At 43.1% G+C, this 25,285-nt stretch overlaps 1 protein-coding gene across 1 annotated transcript in view; it reads left to right on the top strand.

Moving 5' to 3' along the window:
• Nucleotides 1-25,285, top strand: part of DDR2 (discoidin domain receptor tyrosine kinase 2) — a 1,651,236-nt gene that overhangs the window by 1,238,356 nt on the left and 387,595 nt on the right. Inside the window, exons 15-16 of the mRNA XM_040407250.1 lie at nucleotides 22,045-22,172; nucleotides 24,784-24,958. Of these exons, the coding sequence (XP_040263184.1) occupies nucleotides 22,045-22,172; nucleotides 24,784-24,958 (303 nt within the window). The remainder of the gene's footprint in view (nucleotides 1-22,044; nucleotides 22,173-24,783; nucleotides 24,959-25,285) is intronic.

Here is a 25,285-nt window from a genome sequence, read left to right as displayed (position 1 = left end):
GAAGAAAAGGAGGTAAAATTCATTTGGGTGGTAAGTTGCATGACCGAGCAATAAACGGTGAAAGTAGTGTAGGTCGGAAGTGTAAAAAGTGGCCTGGTCTTTCAGGGTGTTTAAGCACTGGGGGCTGAGGTGGTTAAATAGAGGCTGGGTCACATGCTGCACTGGCCAATCACAGCCATGCCAATAGTAGGCATGGCTGTGATGGCCTCTTGGGGCAAGTAGTATGACGCTTGTTGATTGGCTGCTTTGCAGCCTTTTAAAAAGCGCCAAGAAAGCGCCGAACACCGAACCCGGACTTTTACGAAAATGTTTGGGTTCGGGTCCGTGTCACGGACACCCCAAAATTCGGTACGAACCCGAACTATACAGTTCGGGTTCGCTCATCCCTAGTTATGATATGTTATGATTCTAAATACCAGCATAGCCTAAAGCGGTCAGATAGTGGTCACATAAGTCTATCTACTGTTCTTGAGAGAGACTTCTTGGGGTGAGATGTAGGCCTCTTTTCTTGGAACGGGAGGACTTCGGTGTACGTAGCACTTCAAAAGGCCACCTTAGGAATATCAGGCAGGACACTTAGATCTTGGAAAAGTTCCCAATTTTCAATCGACATTGGAGGCACATTCAGTAACTCATAAGCGGCCGTGAGATCTGTAAATGATGAAATGTTAACCCTCTTGCCCGCATATGAAAAGGTTAGGCCAAATGGATAGGACCAACTATATAGAACTTTGTTGGACCGAAGCCAATCTGTCAGGGGCTTGAGGGACATGCGTTTCTTCAGAGTTGAAGGGGCTAAGTCCTGGTAGATATCGATCTTGGAGTCTTCATATACTAAGTCAGGGTGGTTACGTGCAGCTTCCAGGATGGCAGCTTTCACTTGAAAGTTGAGGAACTTGCATATTATGTCCTTGGGCGGTTCGGTCGGTTTAGGCTTGGGTCTCAGGGCTCTGTGCGCCCTTTCTATGATGACTTCTTGTGGGAAGTCAGGGCCCAGCAGTGATCCGCATATTTCAATGATGGTAGCCGATATATCGCCAGGGGGGACCGAATCTGGCACACCTCTGAATCTCAGGTTATTTCGGCGCCCCCTGTTTTCCTGGTCTTCTAGTGAGCTATGGAGATCATTCAGATATAATGCGCAGCGGCGAAAGGAATCTGACACCGCAGACTGGTGATTTAAAATCGCTACTTGGTGCGATTCCAGAGTCTACACACGTTCCCCAATATGCCTCACCTCATGTCTGCATGCTGACAACTCCGCGAGGATCGGCTCCATTACTCTATTAAGAGCACGGTCAAGGTATTTCCTTGTGATCGGTAGTTCGGTGCTGGATTGGATGTCTTCTGAGTCGCTTTCTCCTTCCGATTGTGCCGAGGCGCGCTTCGGAGCTTTGAGCTGTGGCGTCGGCGCCATCTTAGGTTCTCTAGCAGCTATCGTAGTGGCGGCTTTCTTGAGAAATTTCTCCATGTCTCCACCAGAGATCTGGTTCTTGGAGGGAGCAGGGGGGTCACCGTGTCTGGCGTTCCCGATTTTCACCATTCTTGCCTCTGTAAGCTAATTTTAGCTGGCGTTAGGGACGAGTCTGCTCACAGAGCAGAGAGCTATGCGACCATCTTCATCCGGCGCAAGCTCCCCCCCCCCTCCAATCCTAGCCCTTCTGTGCCCTTCACTCACGATCCCTTTATAGGTGAATTACCAGAAGGGGCAATCTGTCTGATTGACACACTCTATTCTTTTTTCTCTCTTCTGTACTACAATCACAGCCAGTACAATCTGTACTACAATAAGGGCACACAAATTAAACACTTGTTTATTGGCTGCCCTGCAGCCTTTCAAAAAGCGCCATTAAATCGCCGAACACCAAACTTAAACCCAAACTTTTACTGAAATGTTCGGGTCCGGTGAAGTTACAGTTCTGGTTCGCTCAACCATCTTTTTCAGACTGTGAAGGCTGGGAATCAGGGCACAATATCTCAGGTCCCCCAAGCGTGTTGTGCGCAAGGGCCAAATGTAATAGTGGCGCTGAAAAGAGCTCCTCAGAATATCTGAGTGTGGGATCACTCGTTTGGCAAGCCTCTCCATGGAGGGAGGAAGGATGATCATATTGAGGATTCGGTTGACCAGACTCTTGGCTACAGAGACTGGACTTGGTGGAAGAGAGGGTGGTGCTTAACCGACTGGAAGCATTATCTTCAGCAATCCAACCGACCAACTGTTCGCACTGGTCCGACTTGGACAGTGTTGTCCTGCACCGCCCAGCTAAGTTGTACATGAAGCTGGGTACGGTGGATGTTTTTTTTTCTTCTGGTGCACTGGCAGCAGTACACTGATACCCAATCAATAGTACGTGACGGCAATAATCGATATATGCCGACACCACGTGGGCAATAAAAGCTGAATACACAATACCGTTTTCCAATTCCCCGAAAATAGGAGGGGCTGTGAGAAAACGGTAACAGCTGTGGGATACCCCGTGGTTAGACCTAAGGGCTATTGTAGGGCTTCGAGGGTCAACTAGGGACATTATGGAACATCTCCCTGTGATCCCCTTTACAGTGTGCTGACCCCCGAACCGCCGAAGTGAACCACCCTGACCAGAAACATCGAAACGAGAGGTGTCCGGAGTATCCACTATCTGTAGGGCAGGACACCTGGTTTTTCAAGTGGTGCCGCCGTGCACCTTATGTTGTGGGTGTAATTGTGTATACCGTGTCACACGGCTCCCCTTTGCACCCATACCATTATATGTTTTCTGTTGTTTTGTTGTGTGTCGTTGTGCATTATTGTTTATGTTGTGAAATACCTGTCCGCATTATATGTTTGCCATCAGTATATAAGGTGTTGGCATATACCAATGCGGTCACCTTAACTATTGTGTGGCTTAGGTACTAGCACACATCTGTTCTTGTTACCTTCAGTGTCCCACATTTTTGAACAAGTGTGGACACAGCTGTTACCGTTTTCTCACAGCCCCTCCTATTTTCGGGGAATTGGAAAACGGTATTGTGTATTCAGCTTTTTTATGCCCACATGGTGTCGGCATATATTGATTATTGCCGACACGTACTATTGATTGGGTATCAGTGTATACCAGCACCTGTTACCTCCTGTGTCTGACACTATCTGAATAAGTGTGGACACAGTGTTACCGTTTTCAATAAGCCCCCCCCCCTGATTGTGGGACATTGAAAACGGCTTTGTGTATTCAGCTTATTTCTATTTTGAGGGATATATCCCATCTATTTTATAATAAGAAGTAAAAGTTAAGTATTAAACAATCCAGATCACTAATTTCCGATTTCCATGATTCATGTGAGTGATTATATATGAAAATCCATTTTCTCTGATTTATTGCACTGGCAGCAGGCACAGTTTAATTGCGCCCAGGGCCACGGCCTCTGCGTGCACCATCAGCATCACACCCACTTCCCCGTCCCTTAGTGCTCGCCTTCTTCATATTAATGTTTTGTCACTAGATGTGGTGCAGATTGTTTTACAGTCCGCTAAAGACACAGTTTTCGGATGCAGGACAGTATATGTCACAGAAACCCACAGAATATGGACAATATAGTAAGCCCAGAATAGTTAAATTTGCCCTAAAGAAACAGTTTTCGGATGGCGTATTGTATATATCACAGAAAGCCACACACTATGGATACTAGATTAGGCCCAGATTATAGGAATTTGCACTAAAGTAACAGTTTTTGGATGGCGTACTGTATAGGTCACAGAAAACAACACACTATGGACACTAGATTAAGCCCAGATTATTTAAATTTACGCAAAAGAAACAGTTTTCAGCTGGAGTACTGTATATGTCACCGATGTGTATTACTTGCACACACTACAGGGACAGCAGATGAGGCCTGGCCCCTGATTATTAAAATTTACGCTAAAGAAACAGTTTACAGTATGTCACGGATGTGTATTAAACACACACTATAAATGACAATAAATGTAGCGCTGATTATTTGAATTTACGCAAAAAGACATAGTCTGCGGATGATGTACAGTATATGTCACTAATACGTATTAATGAAAAATATCTTGCTGCTGTCAAACACACACACACAGTAGTCCTTAAAAGGACTTTGGGGGTCTTTAAAAAGCTTTTGGTAGTAAAAACAGCAAAAATCTGTCCCTTCCTCAGCACAGATGTCCCTGAGACTGAACAACTTAGCGCAGGTAAAAATATATTGCTGCTCTAAAACACACACACAGATTAATAACTGTGAATTTTGCTCCCTGCACTGCCTTTCCCTTCCTACGCTCTGCACTCCCTGACTATGACTGATCCGAGCTATATAGCACCTGATGACGCATTCCGGCCAGCCAATCACTATAATGCCAGCAGCCAACATGGCTACTTGCATCATAGTGATGGCAGTACTGACCTGCATGTTTATTGGCTGCTTAGCAGCCGTGAAACATGCGGGAAGAAGACTCGCTGAGTACCGCCATGTGCCGAGCATAGCGATGCTCGAGCAGAACTGGTATTGGGCCGAGCATGCTCGCTCATCACTAATAATGATCCTAATTCCTGACACTTGTGCAGCCTATGCTGGTCCTTAGTCACTTAACCTATGCCTGCCCTGTAATCTACTAGAATTTACGTACAGGTATTTTCCCCGTCAGCGACTGGCGTAGCGAATAAGATGTGGATACGTTCGGCCGTGTATCCTTTTGCAAACCTCCTCTCAAGTGTGCACACGGCCGCTCGAGCGGCCCAGCATGAATACACGATCGCGTCGGCACGGACCCTGGAACGGAACCCGCGGGTGATACCGGAAACAGGACCGACCGCTGCGTGCCACCACAAGTCTGGTCAATCTGCCTCCGAGACCCCGAAAATCTTCTCCTGCAGCGACCATGCAGACGCACTACCGAGTCTGCCCGCAAAGGAGTCAGAACCGAAGATTCTCCATGCACATGCGTGACCTGTCCCGCTACTCCAACGGGATCGCCCGCAGGCTGAGCCCCACGAGGACCCCTGGGGGCCCCAGTGGATCGCGGAACAGGAGAGTGTCTTACATCAACACAATGGCCTAGTTACAGAGTGGTGAGAGTGGTAACCGCATGAGGAGTCAACACAGTGGCCCAGTTACATTATAGGGAAGATGACAACCACATGAAGAGTCAACACAATGGCCCAGTCACAGAGTGTTGATGGTAGCAACCACATGAGCATTCAACATAGTGGCCCAGTTACAGAGTGGTAAAGTGGCAACCGCATGAGGAGTCAACACAGTGACCCTGTCACAGGGGTGAGGTGGTAACAGCATGAGGAGTCAAGGAAAGCAAGAATGGCGGCTCACCTGGGAGATCCATATTGGTAGGTGCACTCCTCAAGGATCACCTAATGCCAGGAGATATATGTATAAATAGTAATGGAGGGGCACTCAAATATCAAGGAGCCTCGGACAGCAAGTGCATGAGAAGTGGAATATTTAATAAACACTTATAAAACTAAATCAAAATATGTACCATAAAAATTACATATAAAAATGCATATAAAATAGCAAAGTGCTTGTGTATATAGATCAAAGGTATATTAGCCCATCCATATAATCATACACAATATATCATCAATATACCGGCTCCGGAGCACCAGACTCGTCCCCAGCCGAGGGCGGATGACCTCATCCTCCCAATGGGCCAGAAAGAGGTTGGCATAGCTGGGGGCGAATCTGGTCCCCATGGCTGTACCGGTCAGCTGCAAGTAAAATTGATCCTCAAACATAAAATAATTATGGGACAGTATATATCTTACTGTCTCCATAAGAAACTGTATTTGTTCCACTTTTAGTTCTCCCTTCTTGATTAGATGGTCCTCCAGGGCTATCAGTCCCTTATTATGTTCTATTACTGTATATAGAGAACTGACATCTAGGGTTCCTATGATGTACTGATCCTCCCATTTTATCTGTTCTAAGACCTTAAGAGAGTTTGTGACAAAAGTACAGGTTCTGACTGGTTAAAAATGAAGGGGTTTTTTTAGGTGTGGAAAATGCCTTAATTGCAAAGTAACCTCCTTCCCCAAAAAAACTGTGGAGTGGAATCGACACAGAATGCTTTCTTTATTGATATCCAGGAAACATTAACCTGCGATTTAAAGGACGTTATTTATTTACTAGAATGTAGTTGTCACAAACAGTATCTAGGTCGAACTAAGAGAACCCTCAAGAAGCGAGTGAGGGAACACATCTCTAATATTCGTAGGGGATATGAACTTCATTCCTCTCTAAACATTTTAAAGATATTCACGACTGTGATACCTCTACCCTCACCTTCTTGGCCATTGAAAAGGTCAGTAGGTCATGGAGGGTATGGAACCACATCATGAATATGTCCAGACAGGAATCCCGCCGGATTTTTGAATTTGATAGTCTTATACCCGAGGGACACAATGCAGAGATGGAACTGTTCAGATTTCTTTAACTGACTCCTGACCTTTTCAATGGCCACAAAGTGCTGATAAACAACCAGACTCGGGTCCAAAAGACTTGGAGGGACTCCCTGCCTCCATCTCCACTGCATACTGTCAGGGTCATCTGCCTGGTCTTCCTTATTACCGTCTAGCTCCTTTTGCTCCTCCTGCTCCTCTTTTGTCACTTTTGAAGAAAAAGCACCCATTTCTGTATATATTACTTGTGCGTGAATGTCATCCTCCTCATCCAGTTCAGTCCCCACAAAGCTTAGGTGGCTGTGAGATGTAGTCGCCACGTCTCCTGTCCCCTGGCCACCCAGATTTATCTGCATCTGCTCCAGGATGTGAAGGAGTGAAATGACATCATTCATCCCGTACTCCTAGTTATTGACAAATCAAGTGGCCTCCTCAAAGGGTCTGAGCAAACAGCAGGTCTCATGCATGAGCTGCCACTGACTAATGTCGAAGTTACACAAGGGAGTGCTCCTGTCCGCCTGCATCATCAAGAAATTGTTTACAGCCTTCCTCTGCTCATATAGTCGGGTCCAACATGTAGGGGGTGGAGTTCCAATGGGTGGAAACATTGCATAGCAGGTGATGTTGGGGAACGCTATTCTGCCTTTGTAGCTCAAGGAGGGCGTGCTTTGCAGTGAGTGTCTGAAGTGCATGCACAGTTTCCTAGCCATTTTCAGGATGTTTTGCAGTTGGGTGGAAGAATTCAGGAACTGCTTTACAATCAGATTAAAGCCGGGCATTGTCGGTGACCATGGTTCTGATTTTAAGTTGGCGAGGAGACTGCCAATATTTGATTTCCTCTTGAAGGACACTGAGCAGTTCCTCCCTAGTGTGACTCCGTTCGCCCAGGCAAATCAGGTGCAGAACAGTGTGACACCGCCAAGCTCTGCAGAGGTGGTATGCTGGAGTAGCACTCAGAATTGTGCCTGCAGTGGAGGCTGAGGACAAGGTGGAGGATGAGGAGGATGATTGGAGCAGGACTCGCAGCTTGAGAACGTGGAGGCGGCAGTGCCGTGACCTGGTTAAGTTGCTGGTGTGGCTGGGCGGGAACCACATTTACCCAGTGGGCCGTAAAGGACATATATTTTCCTTTACCATAGTTAAAGTTCCAAACTTTGGCGCTGCCGTGAACTTTAGCAGACACCGACAGGCTCAAGGGCCGGCCCGCTTTCTGTTAAACCTTACACGTTCCTGACCGCTCGCAACACCAGCTCCCACGCGACTCTCATTGTCGCTACTTGCCTGCCACCACTGCATACAATACTTTCCAAGCAGAAGGAACAGAAAATGAAAGAGGCAGGTTCACGACAGGTGGGGGCACAGAACTTGCCAACTAACCGTGGTGTCAGAGGAACCCACCGACTCCTGGCTGTGGGTGTCTGATGTCAGTTGAGATGATGATGAAGACTGAGTCAACCATTCAAGGACAACTGAGTTTCTAGTCAAAACACAACCGCTGAATAACACTGGCCACTCTGGCCTGTCGCTGTGACTGCTGCTACCAGCCTCTTCCTTCTGTTGCTACTTCAGCCAGCTTCAGATACATTTTGTCCACTGCCATTTCCCTTGGAAGGACCAGTCACCTGTCTGTCGGACATAATGAATTGTAACAGTAACTGTAAGGGTAAAAAAGCAGTAGTGTCGGGCCTCAATTTCACCCCTTAAAACATGGATGAATGGATGTACTTACATATGAGAACTTGAGCACCTTAAAATGTGTAGTTTCAGGCCGTAATATCACACCAATTCCACAATTAGGGATTAACGAATATTTATGTATAATAGAACTTGAGCACCCTAAAATGTGTAGTATCAGGCAATTTAACCTCAGAATCAAGGATGAATGTGAATGGATGTACATATACACTCACCTAAAGAATTATTAGGAACACCATACTAATACGGTGTTGGACCCCCTTTTGCCTTCAGAACTGCCTTAATTCTACATGGCATTGATTCAAAAAGGTGCCTATAGCATTCTTTAGAAATGTTGGCCCATATTGATAGGATAGCATCTTGCAGTTGATGGAGATTTGAGGGATGCACATCCAGGGCACGAAGCTCCCGTTCCACCACATCCCAAAGATGCTCTATTGGGTTGAGATCTGGTGACTGTGGGGGCCATTTTAGTACAATGAACTCATTGTCATGTTTAAGAAACCAATTTGAAATGATTTGAGCTTTGTGACATGGTGCATTATCCTACTGGAAGTAGCCATCAGAGGATGGATACATGTTCTCATTCTGTTTACGCCAAATTCGGACTCTACCATTTGAATGTCTCAACAAAAATCGAGACTCATCAGACCAGGCAACATTTTTCCAGTCTTCAACAGTCCAATTTTGGTGAGCTCGTGCAAATTGTAGCCTCTTTTTCCTATTTGTAGTGGAGATGAGTGGTACCCGGTGGGGTCTTCTGCTGTTGTAGCCCATCCGCCTCAAGGTTGTGCGTGTTGTGGCTTCACAAATGCTTTGCTGCATACCTCAGTTGTAACGAGTGGTTATTTCAGTCAACGTTGCTCTTCTATCAGCTTGAATCAGTCGGCCCATTCTCCTCTGACCTCTAGCATCCACAAGGCATTTTTGCCCACAGGACTGCCGCATACTGGATGTTTTTCCCTTTTCACACCATTCTTTGTAAACCCTAGAAATGGTTGTGCGTGAAAATCCCAGTAACTGAGCAGATTGTGAAATACTCAGACCGGCCTGTCTGGCACCAACAACCATGCCACGCTCAAAATTGCTTAAATCACCTTTATTTCCCATTCTGACATTTAGTTTGGAGTTCAGGAGATTGTCTTGACCAGGACCACAACCCTAAATGCATTGAAGCAACAGCCATGTAAATTGGTTGACTAGATAATTGCATTAATGAGAAATAGAACAGGTGTTCCTAATAATTCTTTAGGTGAGTGTATATATTTATATATACAGTACAGACCAAAAGTTTGGACACACCTTCTCATTCAAAGAGTTTTCTTTATTTTCATGACTATGAAAATTGTAGATTCACACTGATGGCATCAAAACTATGAATTAACACATGTGGAATTATATACATAACAAACAAGTGTGAAACAACTGAAAATATGTCATATTCTAAGTTCTTCAAAGTAGCCACCTTTTGCTTTGATTACTGCTTTGCACACTCTTGGCATTCTCTTGATGAGCTTCAAGAGGCAGTCCACTCAAATGGTTTTCACTTCACAGGTGTGCCCTGTCAGGTTTAATAAGTGGGATTTCTTGCCTTATAAATGGGGTTGGGACCATCAGTTGCGTTGAGGAGAAGTCAGGTGGATACACAGCTGATAGTCCTACTGAATAGACTGTTAGAATTTGTATTATGGCAAGAAAAAAGCAGCTAAGTAAAGAAAAACGAGTGGCCATCATTACTTTAAGAAATGAAGGTCAGTCAGTCAGCTAAAAAATTGGGAAAACTTTGAAAGTAAGGGCTATTTGACCATGAAGGAGAGTGATGTGGTGCTGCGCCAGATGACCTGGCCTCCACAGTCACCGGACCTGAACCCAATCGAGATGGTTTGGGGTGAGCTGGACCGCAGAGTGAAGGCAAAAGGTCCAACAAGTGCTAAGCATCTCTGGGAACTCCTTTAAGACTGTTGGAAGACCATTTCAGGGGACTACCTCTTGAAGCTCATCAAGAGAATGCCAAGAGTGTGCAAAGCAGTAATCAAAGCAAAAGGTGGCTACTTTGAAGAACCTAGAATATGACATATTTTCAGTTGTTTCACACTTGTTTGTTATGTATATAATTCCACATGTGTTAATTCATAGTTTTGATGCCTTCATAGTCATGAAAATAAAGAAAACTCTTTGAATGAGAAGGTGTGTCCAAACTTTTGGTCTGTACTGTGTATATATATATATATATATATATTGTGGTAAGGTGTACAGTGCTGGAAGGCGAGGCCTGCTCTAGTCAGGCTGCGATAACGCACCACCAAGTGTGTCAGTCAGAGGAGTGTGTGTTATCAGAGATTCATTGTGCAACAGAGGCCTGCTGGAGGTCACGGGGCTAGGTGTGAGCCAGAAACTTGGGGGACTCCGCGAGGTCCAGGAAGTGACTGTCGCAAGGCCAGAGACAGGCGGACTTCTGGGCCACAATCCCCCAAAAGGACTGGACTTTGTTACAGCCTAGGAAGTGCTGGAGCACAAGCTGGAAAAGAAGCATGGTCGTACCGTGTGTAAAAGTTCGGGTTCGAGTTCGGTGTTCGGCGATTTAATGGCACGTATTGAAAGGCTGCAGGGCAGCCAATCAACAAGCGTTTAACTCGTGTGCTCTTAGAAGCCATAACAGCCATGCCTACTAATGGCTCTTACTAGTGTAGGGATAGGATGCTGCTGCTGTGAGGGAGAGAATAGGAAAGAATCTATCTGTCATCAGAACTTGTTGTTAACTCTACGATCTACAGCGATTTTGTTTTGTGGGTGCAGTGCAACAATTTTGTACCTTGCCCTGAGTCTAGTGACACAGAAAAATAAGTTTTATCCGTCTGTTAGTTAGGTGTGCGTCGGCGGCCATTTTGTGCAAGTTCAGTGCACTAGCACTGCATATGTGCCAGGGACAATAATATTTTATCCCTGTTCTTTTAGTTCAGTGGGCAAGATATACCCATTTTTTAAGTGCACTTGCACTGCATATGTGCCAGGGAAAAAGGGGAAATTATAAAGGTAATCTATCCGTGAGTTCAGGGACCCAGGGGGTGACATATTCAATTTTTTTTCTGTAAAGTAAAATCCAAGTAAATCCATCTGTTAGATTCTAGGGGGACAAATTATATATATTTTTTCTAAAATGTACATTTGCGCCCTGCACTGCATTTGTGCTAGTGAAAGAAAATCTGTTAAATCCATCTGTTTAATTGTGGGTGAAAAAATCATATTTATTTTTCCATAAAGTACCTTTGCGGCCTTTGCTGCATTTGTAACAGTCCAATACAAGTGTTAAATACTGCTGTTATATTGTTGTTTAAAAAAACTCACTTTTTGTACTAGATAGTAGATTTGCGGCCTGCGCTGCATTTCTGACAGTGCAATAAAGCCGTTAAATACTGCTGTTACATTGTTGGTTGACAAATTCACATTTTTTGTGACCGTGAAGGAATTGTATTAAATTCGCCTATATTCTGGTTTTAAAAAAACACCCATTTTGTTCAAGATACTACAATTGCGGCCTTTGCTGCATTTGTGACAGTCCAATACAAGCGTTAAATACGACTGTTATATTCTGGTTTTAAAAAAACACCCATTTTGTCCTAGATACTAGATTTAGGGCCTTTGCTGCATTTGTGACAGTCCAATACAAGCGTTAAATATTGCTGCTATATTCTGGTTTTAAAAAAACACCAATTTTGTGCAAGACCCTACATTTGAAGCCTTTGCTATACATTTGTGACAGTCAAATACAAGCTTTACATACTGCAGTTATATCTTGAGTTTAAAAAAACACCCATTTTGTGCTAGATACTACATTTGGGGCCTTTGCTGCATTTGTGACAGTCCAATACAAGCGTTAAATACTGCTGTTATTTTCTGGTTTAAAAAAAATATATATAAAAATTTTGTACTAGATACTACATTTGGAACCTGCGCTGCATTCGTGACAGTCCAATACAACCAGTCAATACTGCTGTTACATCGTTGGTTGACAAATTCCAATTTTTTGTGACCTCAAGAAATTTTTCCTCTTTATTACACTGGCACTGCCTTCCTGTCAGTGAACCTAATTGTTGACTATTGGAAGTTACATTGTCGCCTGACATAAACCATCTGTTGGGTTGGTGAACGCATAGAATGAGGAGAGCGTCAAATAAGGGACGTGGCCCCGGTCGTGGTGCTGCTGGTGTTAGTGAAGCTCCTGTTGCAGGGAGAGGACGTGGTCGATCTGTGCCAGGTACATGCACAAGTAAAACACCTCCGAGAGGGAAGCTACCAGGTCGAAGTCTTGTGGAGTTGAGGTGGTTACTAGTAGCGATCAGTTGACAGTTGTATCTGACATGATGAGAGTTAAGTGGGGAGACTTCAGCCTAGTGTCTGAGACCCATACCCAAGCCGTGGTAAATGACCTGACATGTCAGTACAGCTGCAAGCAAGAAGATGATTCCTCCCTCTCTATATAGTCCCTAGATCTGATAAAGAAGAGACTAGCTGTCTTCACAGGGTCTCTGGAAAAGAATGGTGATACTCCTATATCTGCTGCAGCAGAACCCAGTGAGGAGTAGTTGGACCAGAAGGTCCAAGAGCAGGGCGCTTCCAACAAACTGGTGCGAAAAACGAAGAAAAAAACTGAAAACGTTTGACCGGCCCCAGGTTGAAGAGAAATACATTTTGGCCTGATATGCCAAAGAACATGACCAAGCGAAGGCGGATGCTTGGGAAAGAGAGATCAAGGCCCTTTCCTTTGCTAGAACCCTTGAAGAAGCGCATGAAGAGCGAGATGAGTTGGAGAAGCCTAAGCCAGAGCCTGTTAAGAAGGGATCTGGAGATGGTGGCGCTGCGGTGCTGACCGAGGCGGAGAAGGCGGAAGATATTTCTGCTGAGCCCGCTGATGGGGCTGATGTGAATGCAGAGGCTAGGAGACTCGTGGCAATGAGTTAGCCAGGACCTGATCATGAAAGATGTTCCTTCTTCCGTCAGTGCCTTTACAAAAAGCCAGCTGTCTGCTGGAGAAGAATTACCAGGAGACAGACGACCAGCATGCAGATGGTGTCTACTAATGTGAGATGGCTCTCCTAGAGCCTAAACGATTGGGGAACAATATCCTGAGTGAACCTCTGGAGGGTTTGCCAGAAGGCGATGAGTCTGGTGAAGATCCCGATGTCCCCAGTGCCTCCAACCTTGATGAGAAAGAGGAGGAGGAGTTAAGAAAGCAAGGATATGGTCCCATGTCCATGAAGAATGAAAAGGCTAAGAAAATTAATGGAGACTCCAAAGAAACAGAGGCCGAAGAAGCTAAAGCCGAGGTCTTGAAATGGGAGAAATCCTCGGATGTTCCAGAGACCAATGTTAAGGCGAAAGGGGCGATTGCCGAAATGGGAAAAGCCACTGAAGACGGAGAAGACTCTGAAGCTGCCCCCAAACCCGAAAAAACCCCTGCTGAGAATAATGGAAAAGTGGTCCAGATGCGTGGAAAAGGAGCAAGTCGTAAGAAACATACTCTGCTGAACCAGCAGTGTAAAACAAAGGGAGAGCGCAGTCAAAGAATAGAAAGAGAGGGTCTGCCTGTCACATGGACACTGTAGTCTCTTAGACAATATCTATTAGGCAGAAAGTCCGTTTTGGTAATAAACCAAGCTCTGCTGGCATGGGTGTGGAAAAATAAAGGGAAAGGTGTGCGGCGGATGTCCTCTTACGAGCATCCGGGTATTACAAGTGTTCACCCCCACAGGTGTGAACAAAGAATATGTGGTAAGGTTTACAGAGCTGAAAGGCGGGTTGTCCCACTCGGGTACCTCAGAGACAGATAAAATTCAGAGAGTGGCAGTGGTCTCAGCAAAAGCGTAGTTTGCTGAGACAGATTTTATATACATTTTCTGGGCTGGATTTTACTTGGACTGGCAGTATATATATATATATATATATATATATATATATACTGTATATATAAATATAAAAATATAAAAAATGGGCAGCACTCCAGAAAGTAAAAAGGTACAAAAGTCTTTATTTACCCCAGTGTGACATACGCAACATTTCGGCTCTAGACAGGAGCCTTCCTCAAGCGGTGTACAGAGACGAAATGCCAACAATATATAGCAGCATAATCATTCATTACAATTAGCAAAACATGTGAAATTGATTAATAATTACAAAAAACAAGTGCAATTAATATATACTAATTAATAACAAATCTCACAAAATATGAAATACAGATATATAACAATATAATCCAAATCAAATATAACCCACACTATATATATTTCCCTAGTGATGTATACATGATTACATATAATAAAAGAAAAACTTCCATACAATATTGATTACAATAATTATCGTGATCAGTGCCATATGTGAATGGTAATCAAAAAGTGCCAAGTGCTTACTATGAGGTATTGCGAGCGGAGGGTGAAGGAGGAGTAAGAGGGTGAATGGCTGCCATCCAAGATACCGCATGTCGTTCGGCATGTCTGTGGCGCCTCTGCGCATGTCAGGATGACGTACATAAAGCGCTTCCGGTTGTAGCCACAACCATCATTGCGCGGCTGCGCATTGCAACTCCAACACCGTGTCCACCATATTTGATAAGGGAATCAGACATCCACCGAGGACGTCACATACCAATGCCACTACCGTCTGTTGCGCACAGGATCAAGGTGGCGCCAGCACCAATTCATGCCGACATACCATAGATGGCAGTGCGGGGTCGTGTGATGACTACCCCCATAGAACATAGGTGCAGTCTTCACCCGTGACCCGCGGTCAGTAGCGCACCCGCATGTTAATACAGGGTCGCACTGCACCCCCGGTCAAAAACCCGCACATCACCATCATTCAAGAGGGTTCTCCTCAATACCACCTCCCATGTGGGCAACAGATTATGGCCATATACAAAATAAACAAAAAAGAATAAAACAAAGACAAACGCAGACAAATCCTCTACATAATGTGGATCTTGGCCGCACGCCATTCAAATATTTCCTCGTACTTCCTCTCACCACGCTCCATTGCAAACCATCTGTGATAAAATAAAATGGAAAACATTAAAAATTTGGCAATCCATAAGGAACTACTGTTTTGTCCCATACAATTGATCACCAAATATACGCAGGTACAATATAGCGTTTCCATATGTTGGTCAAGAGCAAGCCGCTAACCTATATTACCCCAATGTTATAGTCCACATTCAGACCATGCGGTTTAAGGGAATTAAGTAAATGAATCCACTTAAGCTCCCTTTTTTTTAAATATACTGGCTCTATCACCGCCTCTCCTCGGCATTGGAACAAAATCAATGATACAACACTTCATGTCTCTCTCAACATGTTTATACTCTGCAAAGTGTTTTGAGACCGGCAGGTCTAATCATTTCTTCCTTATGCTTAACCTGTGGTTGTTGAGACGCAACTTAAAATCCGTAGTCGTCTCTCCAACATACAACAGGTTGCATGGACAGGTCAGTACATAGATAATAAAACTGGAATCGCACGTCAGATAGTGACCTATCCGATGCACAGCGCCAGTTTGAGGATGTACAAACGTTTTACCCTTAAGCATGTACCTGCAATTAACACAGGACAGAAAAGGAAAGCAGCCGACACTAGGACTTGTTAGCGTTGTCTGTCTGCCTTTATTCAATGTGCCCACATCAGCTTTCACTAATTGATCCTTTAAACTCCGGGACCTTCTATAGGACATTAAAGGGGGAGAGTGGAACTCTACAATTGTGTCATGGCAACCTTTTAATATGCCCCAGTGTCGTCGTATGATATTCTCTATATCCACGCTCTGTTCAGAGTGTGTTGAGATAAAGGGAATCCTCATCATTTTGGAATGTTCTTTTTTCCTATTAAGGGTGTCCTCCCTATTTAGGACCTTAGCCGCTTCCTTTTTTTCTTTAAGTAGTTTAGTTGGATAACCCCGCCTCTGGAACTTATTTACCAATGTGTCAAGAGTTTTGTCAAAGATCTTAGGGTCCGAGACAAAACGTCTGGCCCTTAAAAACTGCGAATACGGCAAAGATCTTACCATTGATCTGGGGTGATTGCTACTATATGTCAACAGCGTGTTTCTGTCAGTGGGTTTGGTGAACAATTCCGTGTCCACCTTGCCCTCTGACAGAACCACGCGGGTATCCAAAAATTGCATTTCAGTTTGTGAATAAACCAGTGTAAATTGGAGCACACCATCTATCCAATTGAGAAACCCATGAAAATCATGGAGCTGCTCAACACTACCAGTCCAGATGAGGAAGATGTTGTCTATGTACCGCCATCACGCCCTGACAAATTGGAAGTGGTGGCTTCCATAGACGACATCCTCCTCAAATCGACGCATGAATATATTGGCGTAGGTTGGGGCCACATTGGACCCCATCGCTACGCCCTGTTCCTGTATATAATAGGAGTCCTGAAACAAAGTAGTTATACCTCAAAATGATCTCTAATAGAGATAAAATAAATTTTGGCATTGACACGTGAGTGTAGAATTCTCAAGCATATAAGCAACTGCGGCCAGTCCCTTCCGATGGTCGATCGAGGTGTAGAGGGAAGTGACATCAAAAGATGCCAATGTCACACCCTCTGCCCCTTCCAAATCGACCATCCGATGTTTGAGTAAAAAGTCGGTTGTATCCTGTATGTAGGAGCTACCCCCACATGAAAAACCTCGCAAAACTTTATCTAAAAAAATAGCTATATGACTGAAAATCGAATCCGAACCAGAAAGAATGGGGTGGCCGGGTGGGTCGACGAGAGACTTGTGGATCTTAGGCAACACATAGATCACAGGAGTGACCGGATGCATTACAGTAAGGAAATCCACAAGTCCCTCGTCCACGATCCCCGCCCCTAAAGCCTCAGTCAACACACCCCTTATGAGTCCAGCGATCTTGAACCTGGGATCCATATCAATGTGCCTGTAAATAGTGCTGTCACCCAATTATCTCAAAATTTCAGCAATATATTTGCGGGTGTCTAACACGACCACAGCGCCACCCTTATCGGCGGCCTTAATTGTAAGCTCATGGTCGTGTTTCAATTCATTCAGTGCCACCATTTCATCTACAGTCACATTGGGATGATTTAATGGTAAATCAGATTGTTTTGCTTTTAATGCCTGAATCTCAGCCTGTATATATATATATATATATATTTAAAAAAATAAACACCCCAAAATATGTAGTATCGGACCACAATTTCGACTCACATTAGACAATCAAGGATTAACGGATTGGATTATATATAAAAGAACGTGAACACCCTAAAATCTATAGTATCAAGCCACATTTTCACCCAAATTACACAATCAAGGATTAATGGAATGAATTATATACACTGCGTGCAGAATTATTAGGCAAATGAGTATTTTGACCACATCATCCTCTTTATGCATGTTGTCTTACTGCAAGCTGTATAGGCTCGAAAGCCTACTACCAATTAAGCATATTAGGTGATGTGCATCTCTGTAATGAGAAGGGGTGTGGTCTAATGACATCAACACCCTATATTAGGTGTGCATAATTATTAGGCAACTTCCTTTCCTTTGGCAAAATGGGTCAAAAGAAGGACTTGACAGGCTCAGAAAAGTCAAAAATAGTGAGATATCTTGCAGAGGGATGCAGCACTCTTAAAATTGCAAAGCTTCTGAAGCGTGATCATCGAACAATCAAGCGTTTCATTCAAAATAGTCAACAGGGTCGCAAGAAGCGTGTGGAAAAACCAAGGCACAAAATAACTGCCCATGAACTGAGAAAAGTCAAGCATGCAGCTGCCAAGATGCCACTTGCCACCAGTTTGGCCATATTTCAGAGCTGAAACATCACTGTAGTGCCCAAAAGCACAAGGTGTGCAATACTCAGAGACATGGCCAAGGTAAGAAAGGCTGAAAGACGACCACCACTGAACAAGACACACAAGCTGAAACGTCAAGACTGATTTTTCTAAGGTTTTATGGACTGATAAAATGAGAGTGAGTCTTGATGGGCCAGATGGATGGGCCGTGGCTGGATTGGTAAAGGGCAGAGAGCTCCAGTCCGACTCAGACGCCAGCAAGGTGGAGGTGGAGTACTGGTTTGGGCTGGTATCATCAAAGATGAGCTTGTGGGGCCTTTTCGGGTTGAGGATGGAGTCAAGCTCAACTCCCAGTCCTACTGCCAGTTTCTGGAAGACACCTTCTTCAAGCAGTGGTACAGGAAGAAGTCTGCATCCTTCAAGAAAAACATGATTTTCATGCAGGACAATGCTCCATCACACGCGTCCAAGTACTCCACAGCGTGGCTGGCAAGAAAGGGTATAAAAGAAGAAAATCTAATGACATGGCCTCCTTGTTCACCTGATCTGAACCCCATTGAGAACCTGTGGTCCATCATCAAATGTGAGATTTACAAGGAGGGAAAACAGTACACCTCTCTGAACAGTGTCTGGGAGGCTGTGGTTGCTGCTGCACGCAATGTTGATGGTGAACAGATCAAAACACTGACAGAATCCATGGATGGCAGGCTTTTGAGTGTCCTTGCAAAGAAAGGTGGCTATATTGGTCACTGATTTGTTTTTGTTTTGTTTTTGAATGTCAGAAATGTATATTTGTGAATGTTGAATTGTTATATTGGTTTCACTGGTAAAAATAAATAATTGAAATGGGTATATATTTGTTTTTTGTTAAGTTGCCTAATAATCATGCACAGTAATAGTCACCTGCACACACAGATATCCCCCTAAAATAGCTAAAACTAAAAACAAACTAAAAACTACTTCCAAAAATATTCAGCTTTGATATTAATGAGTTTTTTGGGTTCATTGAGAACATGGTTGTTGTTCAATAATAAAATTAATCCTCAAAAATACAACTTGCCTAATAATTCTGCACTCCCTGTATAAAAGAACATGAACCCCCCAAATTCTGTAGTATCAGACCCCAGTTTCAACCCAATAACAGAATCAAGGATAACTGGAATTACTGATGTATCAAAGAATGCAAACAACCTAAAATCTGTAGTATTAGAACACTTTTTAACCCCAATTAGTGCAGCAAGGTGTAATAGAATTGCTCCTATTAGCCAGGCTTTACATTCTTCTATTGTCCTCTGCTCTTTCCTAACAGTGTGGATAATGTTTCCCTATTATATTCCTACAGTATGAATAATCTGTCCCTGAACTGCTCAATAGTAATTTTTTGGTGAATAAAGTCTTTCCTAAACACTGTCCCTAGTGCCTATAAACGTTTCTCCCTGCACTAAATTAACAGTAAAATGGCAGAAGCCTGGCAGAAGGAGACTTTTTATAGGGCTATCTGCTGATTGACTATCTGCATGGCATTATGGGTGATCCCTCATTCCCGGGCTTCTTACTTCCTCTTTCTAACATGTACAGCAGCCATTTTAGGAAAAATATGATTCATTACCACCAAGTGTGAGGAAATTCAACTTCGGGCCGAATCAAATTTTTTTTAAAATTCAGATCAAGTTCCCCTTCGTCAACTTTGATTCGCTCATCTCTAGTTCCTGTCTCTAACAGAGGTACACAGCTTGGTAGCTTCATTCACCCTTGGTGGGCACAGTCTTTTGAACAGCAGAAAAACAACATTTAAAGTGAGTTTTTCTTTGACTTACAGTTGTCAAAAGGTGCGCCACATTTATCGAAAGTTGCGCAATACTTGATAATATTGGTTCATCTTTGGCTTTGACTTGGAAATGCAGCAAACAGATTGCACACTCACTTGACCCCACTTGCAGAAGGACAGTATTTACAAATGCCGATTGCATATCAGTTTCGTACTAGTATGCTTTCACCTGTGGACATGTTCTTTTGCATTTTCCACTCTCACCACATGTTCTCATAGTCTAAGAGAGTGTGGCCTTTGACCAGATGTTTGGCCAACTGGTCATAATGTAATACCACATTTACTTGGCTTAAATAATGCTCCTGCAACCCGCACTCACATTTACCAGCTCCTGTAACTCTGTGTCAATCTCTAATTGACTCCTCCGATAGCTTCCAGCTTTAGGACTCACGCTCTCTCTCTCTCTTACATGGTTTTTGGTGTTTTTTTAGGCTTTACGCCTCCTCAGATTTTCATTCACTGTTTTTAGCTTCTCTTCCCCAGCCTACCAGCATTCTCCTTGGCGGTCTAGTCCCAGACCCCTGCCCAATCTCACAGCAAGCTTCATTTTCACCAACATCTTAATGTACCTGCAAGACTAATAAAGAAGATATTTTTTACTGTGCCATACATTTCTATTCTCTACATGCAGAATTTTCATCATTATTTGTGTGCTTATTGCCCATATAATTAGAGTTGCTAAACATGCATGGTTGTTTGGCTGCACCTCAATTGTACCTACAGACAATGTAGGCCAACTCTTCTACTGCTGCAATGTCGACATCAAGGTAGTGTAGGGAAACATATAAGGGCCCCTTCTAAGACTTTCTACACCTCCAGAATGCCATCCACAGACAATGTTCCTGGTGTCTTCATGCAGGAATGGCGACACCGTGAGACAATGGTTTGCCAGCTTCTACTGTGATGTGTTGGGAAGTGGGGGATGGGGGACTCTGTGGTTCTGACACAAACAATTGATTATTATATAAAATCACATATCAATCATATGTAACAAGTGCAACTTTATAAAGGGGGCAAACATGCCCCCTTTAAATGTAGTTCTGCCTCAGTGGTGAGAAAAGTTATGTAGGTAACCCAAGACAAAGGTTTCTAAAGGTGCCCACCAATATCCCTGAAATTTAACAACATACGGTACTGTAGCTGTCAGATAGATAATCATTTAACTTTGTCTCTTGTTTTTTTCCCCACACATCCTGATTGTTGTTCTTTATACCAAGATACACTAATTGGTAAACAATTAAAATGCATAAGAATATATATTCTTTAAATACATATATTATGCTTTTTCAAAGGTACCCTAGCAATCTCCTATTTCACTTACCCCTCACTATGCCCCTGTACCATCACAAATAGTGAGCTGGAGGTATATGTAACATGTGTTTTTTGGTGGTAAATGACATTCAATAATGAATGTTTTATATTAAAGGGACACTGACAGGCCCAATAAGCATAATTATCTATATATATGCATGCACAGGTCTTCCAATGTGTATTAAAAACATATAAGTCTAACCCCTGTCCACCTTATGAATACTGCAAACTGATGTTTTATAACCTGATGTAATCGATCTTCTTTCTGCCCAAGGGGAGGCGTTTCAGCTTCACTTCTGCCCAGCCAGCCTCAACCGCCGTTTTGAAGCGCCGCCCAGCTCATCAATATTCACTTCACTGGGCGGCTTCTGCTGTCCCCGATGTCTTTGAGAGCAGCGCTCGCCCAATAGAAAGCTATGGGCATCGGACTCACTTTCAGCTTCTGCGCATGCGCCCGGCACCCTCACTCGCCGGGATCACATCGCTCCTGCGTCTCCTCTGCTTCTTTGAGGCCGCTTCAGCCTCTCCGTTCTGCGCCTGCGCCGGGCACTCTTCTGAGCAGCGCTTTAGAGCGCTGCTCTCAAAGACATCAGGGACAGCAGAAGCCACCCAGCGAAGTAAATATTGATGAGCTGGGCGGCGCTTCATAACGGCGGTTGGGGCTGGCTGGGCAGAAGGACGGAACAGGCATATTTTTTAAATGATGTGATTTAGAAATGTTCTATTTACACTATGAATTTATTGAATGAAATTAAATTGTGCGACTCTTTAATGGTACAGTGGTTTGCATTTTATTGTAGCTGAATATTCTTAATATGCAACCACTACAAGGTGTATTAGCCTGTGCAGTATAAATGTATAGAACTGACGCAATTATGAAGAGATATTGACAGAATTTGTTTAGTATTCATCTCTGAAATAAATCAAATAGTCAAATACATGTTTATTTATATATATAAAAAAAGTTTTTAAAGATTTCAATTGCTCTTTTTAGGTTCATCTCTGTGAAGCAGAGGGGGTAGAAGCCTTCCTAGACAATGATTTGATTTTGTCTACTAGTATCTGTCAGCCCACTCTTGTGGCTGTGAAAATGCTCAGAGCAGATGCCAACAAGAATGCAAGGTCTGTATTTCACTTTGAATTAGTTAACAACACAGAGACATACAGTACGAACTGGAAATCAATCTCCTAAATAGCCATTCTTCCTTTTTCACTGTTATCTTCACAGTAATATATGAAATAAAATAAAAATGTTTATAAGCTTAATTTGCAAATTTTAGAATAAGTAAATATTTATTATGTAACATTTACATTGCATGCACATTGGACTAAAGAAATAAAACAAGAGCACCAAATAACATTCCTGTTCATGAAGTTAAACATTTTTTCTATACATTTTACTTTATAATGTCTCCAACATTAAGCTACCCTAACTACATGGTAAAAAATAATCGATAATTTTTAGTTTTAATTCTTCTAGACTCTAGAGCAATGTTGTAGATGAAACAGATGATCTGATTATTTGTCATCTTCAACCCTTTGCTAGAACATTTTTGAGGCCTTGTAGTAAGTAATTTGAAGTAACTGTAGAGGCAGTGTAACATTCTGGGCAATGTTCTTATTGGAAACCATATGGTAGTGGCTTTCTCTAGTAGGATAATGCACCCTGCCACACTGCAAAATCTGTTCAGGAATTAGTGACATAACAGTTCACAGTGTTCACTTTTTTCAGATTCAATTATCAACAAAGTAACAAAGATTAAAAAAATATATATAAATCCCAGTAAAAAGGAACTATTATTTTGGTGGGTGCAGCTCCCTCATGTATCCTTCAGGTAGATCCTCAGGCTGAAGTGCTCTCAGCCACCCTTCCATTCTGCTCTTAGTGACAGCAGTAACGTCCAACCAGGAGATTGCTGCAGTACAGGTTTTACTTGGAGTAATGAAAGTTCATTTTCACCGTGATACTTTTATCAATGCTTTTATTAATAGCCTTTTACCCTGCTTTGCACAGACCCTCACTATCACTGTCAGCAGTTTTGCACGGTGAGAATTGTTGATAGGCTGGTAAACAATGAAGAGATAAGTGAGACCCAATAAATTTAAATCCCTAGATCTTTACAAATTTAGCTAGAATATGATTTTTTTTGTGTACATTTTCTAGTATAGTACATTGTTAATCATTATTGTTTACCATGGAACCCCCTCATAGCAGGGGTGGTTCTGTTATACCATGTTTATTTAAAGGAGTTGTCTGGGTTCAGAGCTGAACACTGACATACCCACATTTTCCCCTAGGCAGGCCCTGTGATATGGGCATCAGAGCGTTTCATGCTCCTATGCTCTCCCTTGCCCTGCGCTGGATTGCACAGGGCAAGGGCTTTTTTATTATGTTTTTACACTGCTGGGCAGAGGCTTTTGCCAAACAGTGTATTCGGTTCTGATGGGTGGGCTTTAATGCTGCCCTAGCCATTTTACAGGCTAGGGTAGCGTTAAAGCCGGCCCATTAGTGCCGGTAATGTCACTGAATACACTGATAGGTGGAAGCCTCTGCTTAGCAGTCCCTATGGAGAGCCCAGTAGGTCACCGGAAGCCCTAAAAAAGCCTTTGTCCTGTGTGATTTAGCACAGGGCAAAAGGAGAGCATCAGAGCATGAAATGCTCCGATGCTCATATTAGGTGGGCTGCCTGGGTGAAAATGTGGGTATGTCCGGGTTCAGCTCTGAACCCGGATAACCCTTTTAATTCTGTACACATTAACTCACAACTATGACATCACTGTGTGCAGTATCCTTGTACTGTGACATCACTGTGTGCAGTATCCCTGTACTGTGACATCTCTGTGGGCATTATCCCACTATTGTGATGTCACTGTGCAAATTTTTACACTATTGTGGCATCATGAGCATTCCCCTTACTGTAACATCAGTGTGAGAATTATCCCCTTACTTTCACATGACTGTGTCCATTAACTCTGTGCATAAGGGAGACCAAAATAATCATTACATTTTCCACATTTTAAACCTGCTGCTAAAGGTGGTCATGGTGGAGTGGGGCCCTATTCTAAGTTTTTATATAGGGCACTATGGTTACTTGATACAGTACATCCCTGAATATATCATACATTCTTGGAGAAATAACTATATGCAAACAAACTTTCTAACTCTTCAAGTTCCCTGAGTTTGGTGCTCAGGCAACAGATTCAAGACTAGATGTTATGTTAATGTGTGTATACCCGGGACGTAGCTATAGGGGAAGCAGGGAAATCAGCTGCTTTGGGGCCCAAACTCAGAAGTGGCCCACCTAGGAGGAGGACAAAAAGATTTTCTTGTCAGGCTCCCCTCAACAGTATTATACAAAGACATTATAAAGAGTGACAGTATATAGAGTGACATGACATACAGTACTCATGTGTAGTAAACGGATGGAGCAGCTGCTGGAACTCATCTGTGAGAGTGATCTTAACTAGCCGCAGGAGTAGGGGTTGCATGGTAGGAGTGGGCTGCGAAGAAGTTTCTGGGAGGGGCTCCATTCAAAAATGTTCTGTGGAGCCCAGCTATTTCTAGCTATGCCTCTGGTGTATACAGTACTATACATGATTTGATCTGCAAACTAATCATAATAGTTATAATGATTATATACCAACACCCTGAAAACCACTTCAAGAAACAATTGGACAATTTTTCAAAATGAGGAATCCATTAGATTATGTATTTTGTTTCATTGTTTTGCAGAAATGATTTTCTAAAGGAGATAAAGATAATGTCCAGGTTAAAGGATCCTAATATTATTCGCCTGTTGGCAGTGTGTATTACAGAGGACCCACTGTGCATGATAACAGAGTATATGGAAAATGGTGATCTTAACCAGTTTCTTTCACGAAAACAAGCAGAAAAAGAGCCCCTCAGTGCCACCATAACTATCAAGTAAGTTTCTACAACTATTAGAAGTAACAGGTACAGTATGGTTGATATTTTTAAGGTAAAATATTAACATTTATTAAAAACATCTGCAGATGAGCAAATCAATTTTAAACTAATCCAATTCACATCAGGGGATGTTTAATTTCACCTGTATTAATCCCCTCCCTCCTCCCCACAAAAAAACCCTGTTGTTTTCTATATTGTCATATAGTTAAAATAGGCTTCATAATAGAATGTCTGGTAAATGACAGAGTGGAAAATGAAAGACCCGTGACACATCATTCACGAGTGAGAATTGGAATGGCTGTAGAAG

The sequence above is a fragment of the Bufo bufo genome, chromosome 9, assembly GCF_905171765.1.
Source record: "Bufo bufo chromosome 9, aBufBuf1.1, whole genome shotgun sequence".
Classification (NCBI taxonomy): Eukaryota; Metazoa; Chordata; class Amphibia; order Anura; family Bufonidae; genus Bufo; species Bufo bufo.
This window is presented reverse-complemented; position numbering and strand designations above follow the sequence as displayed.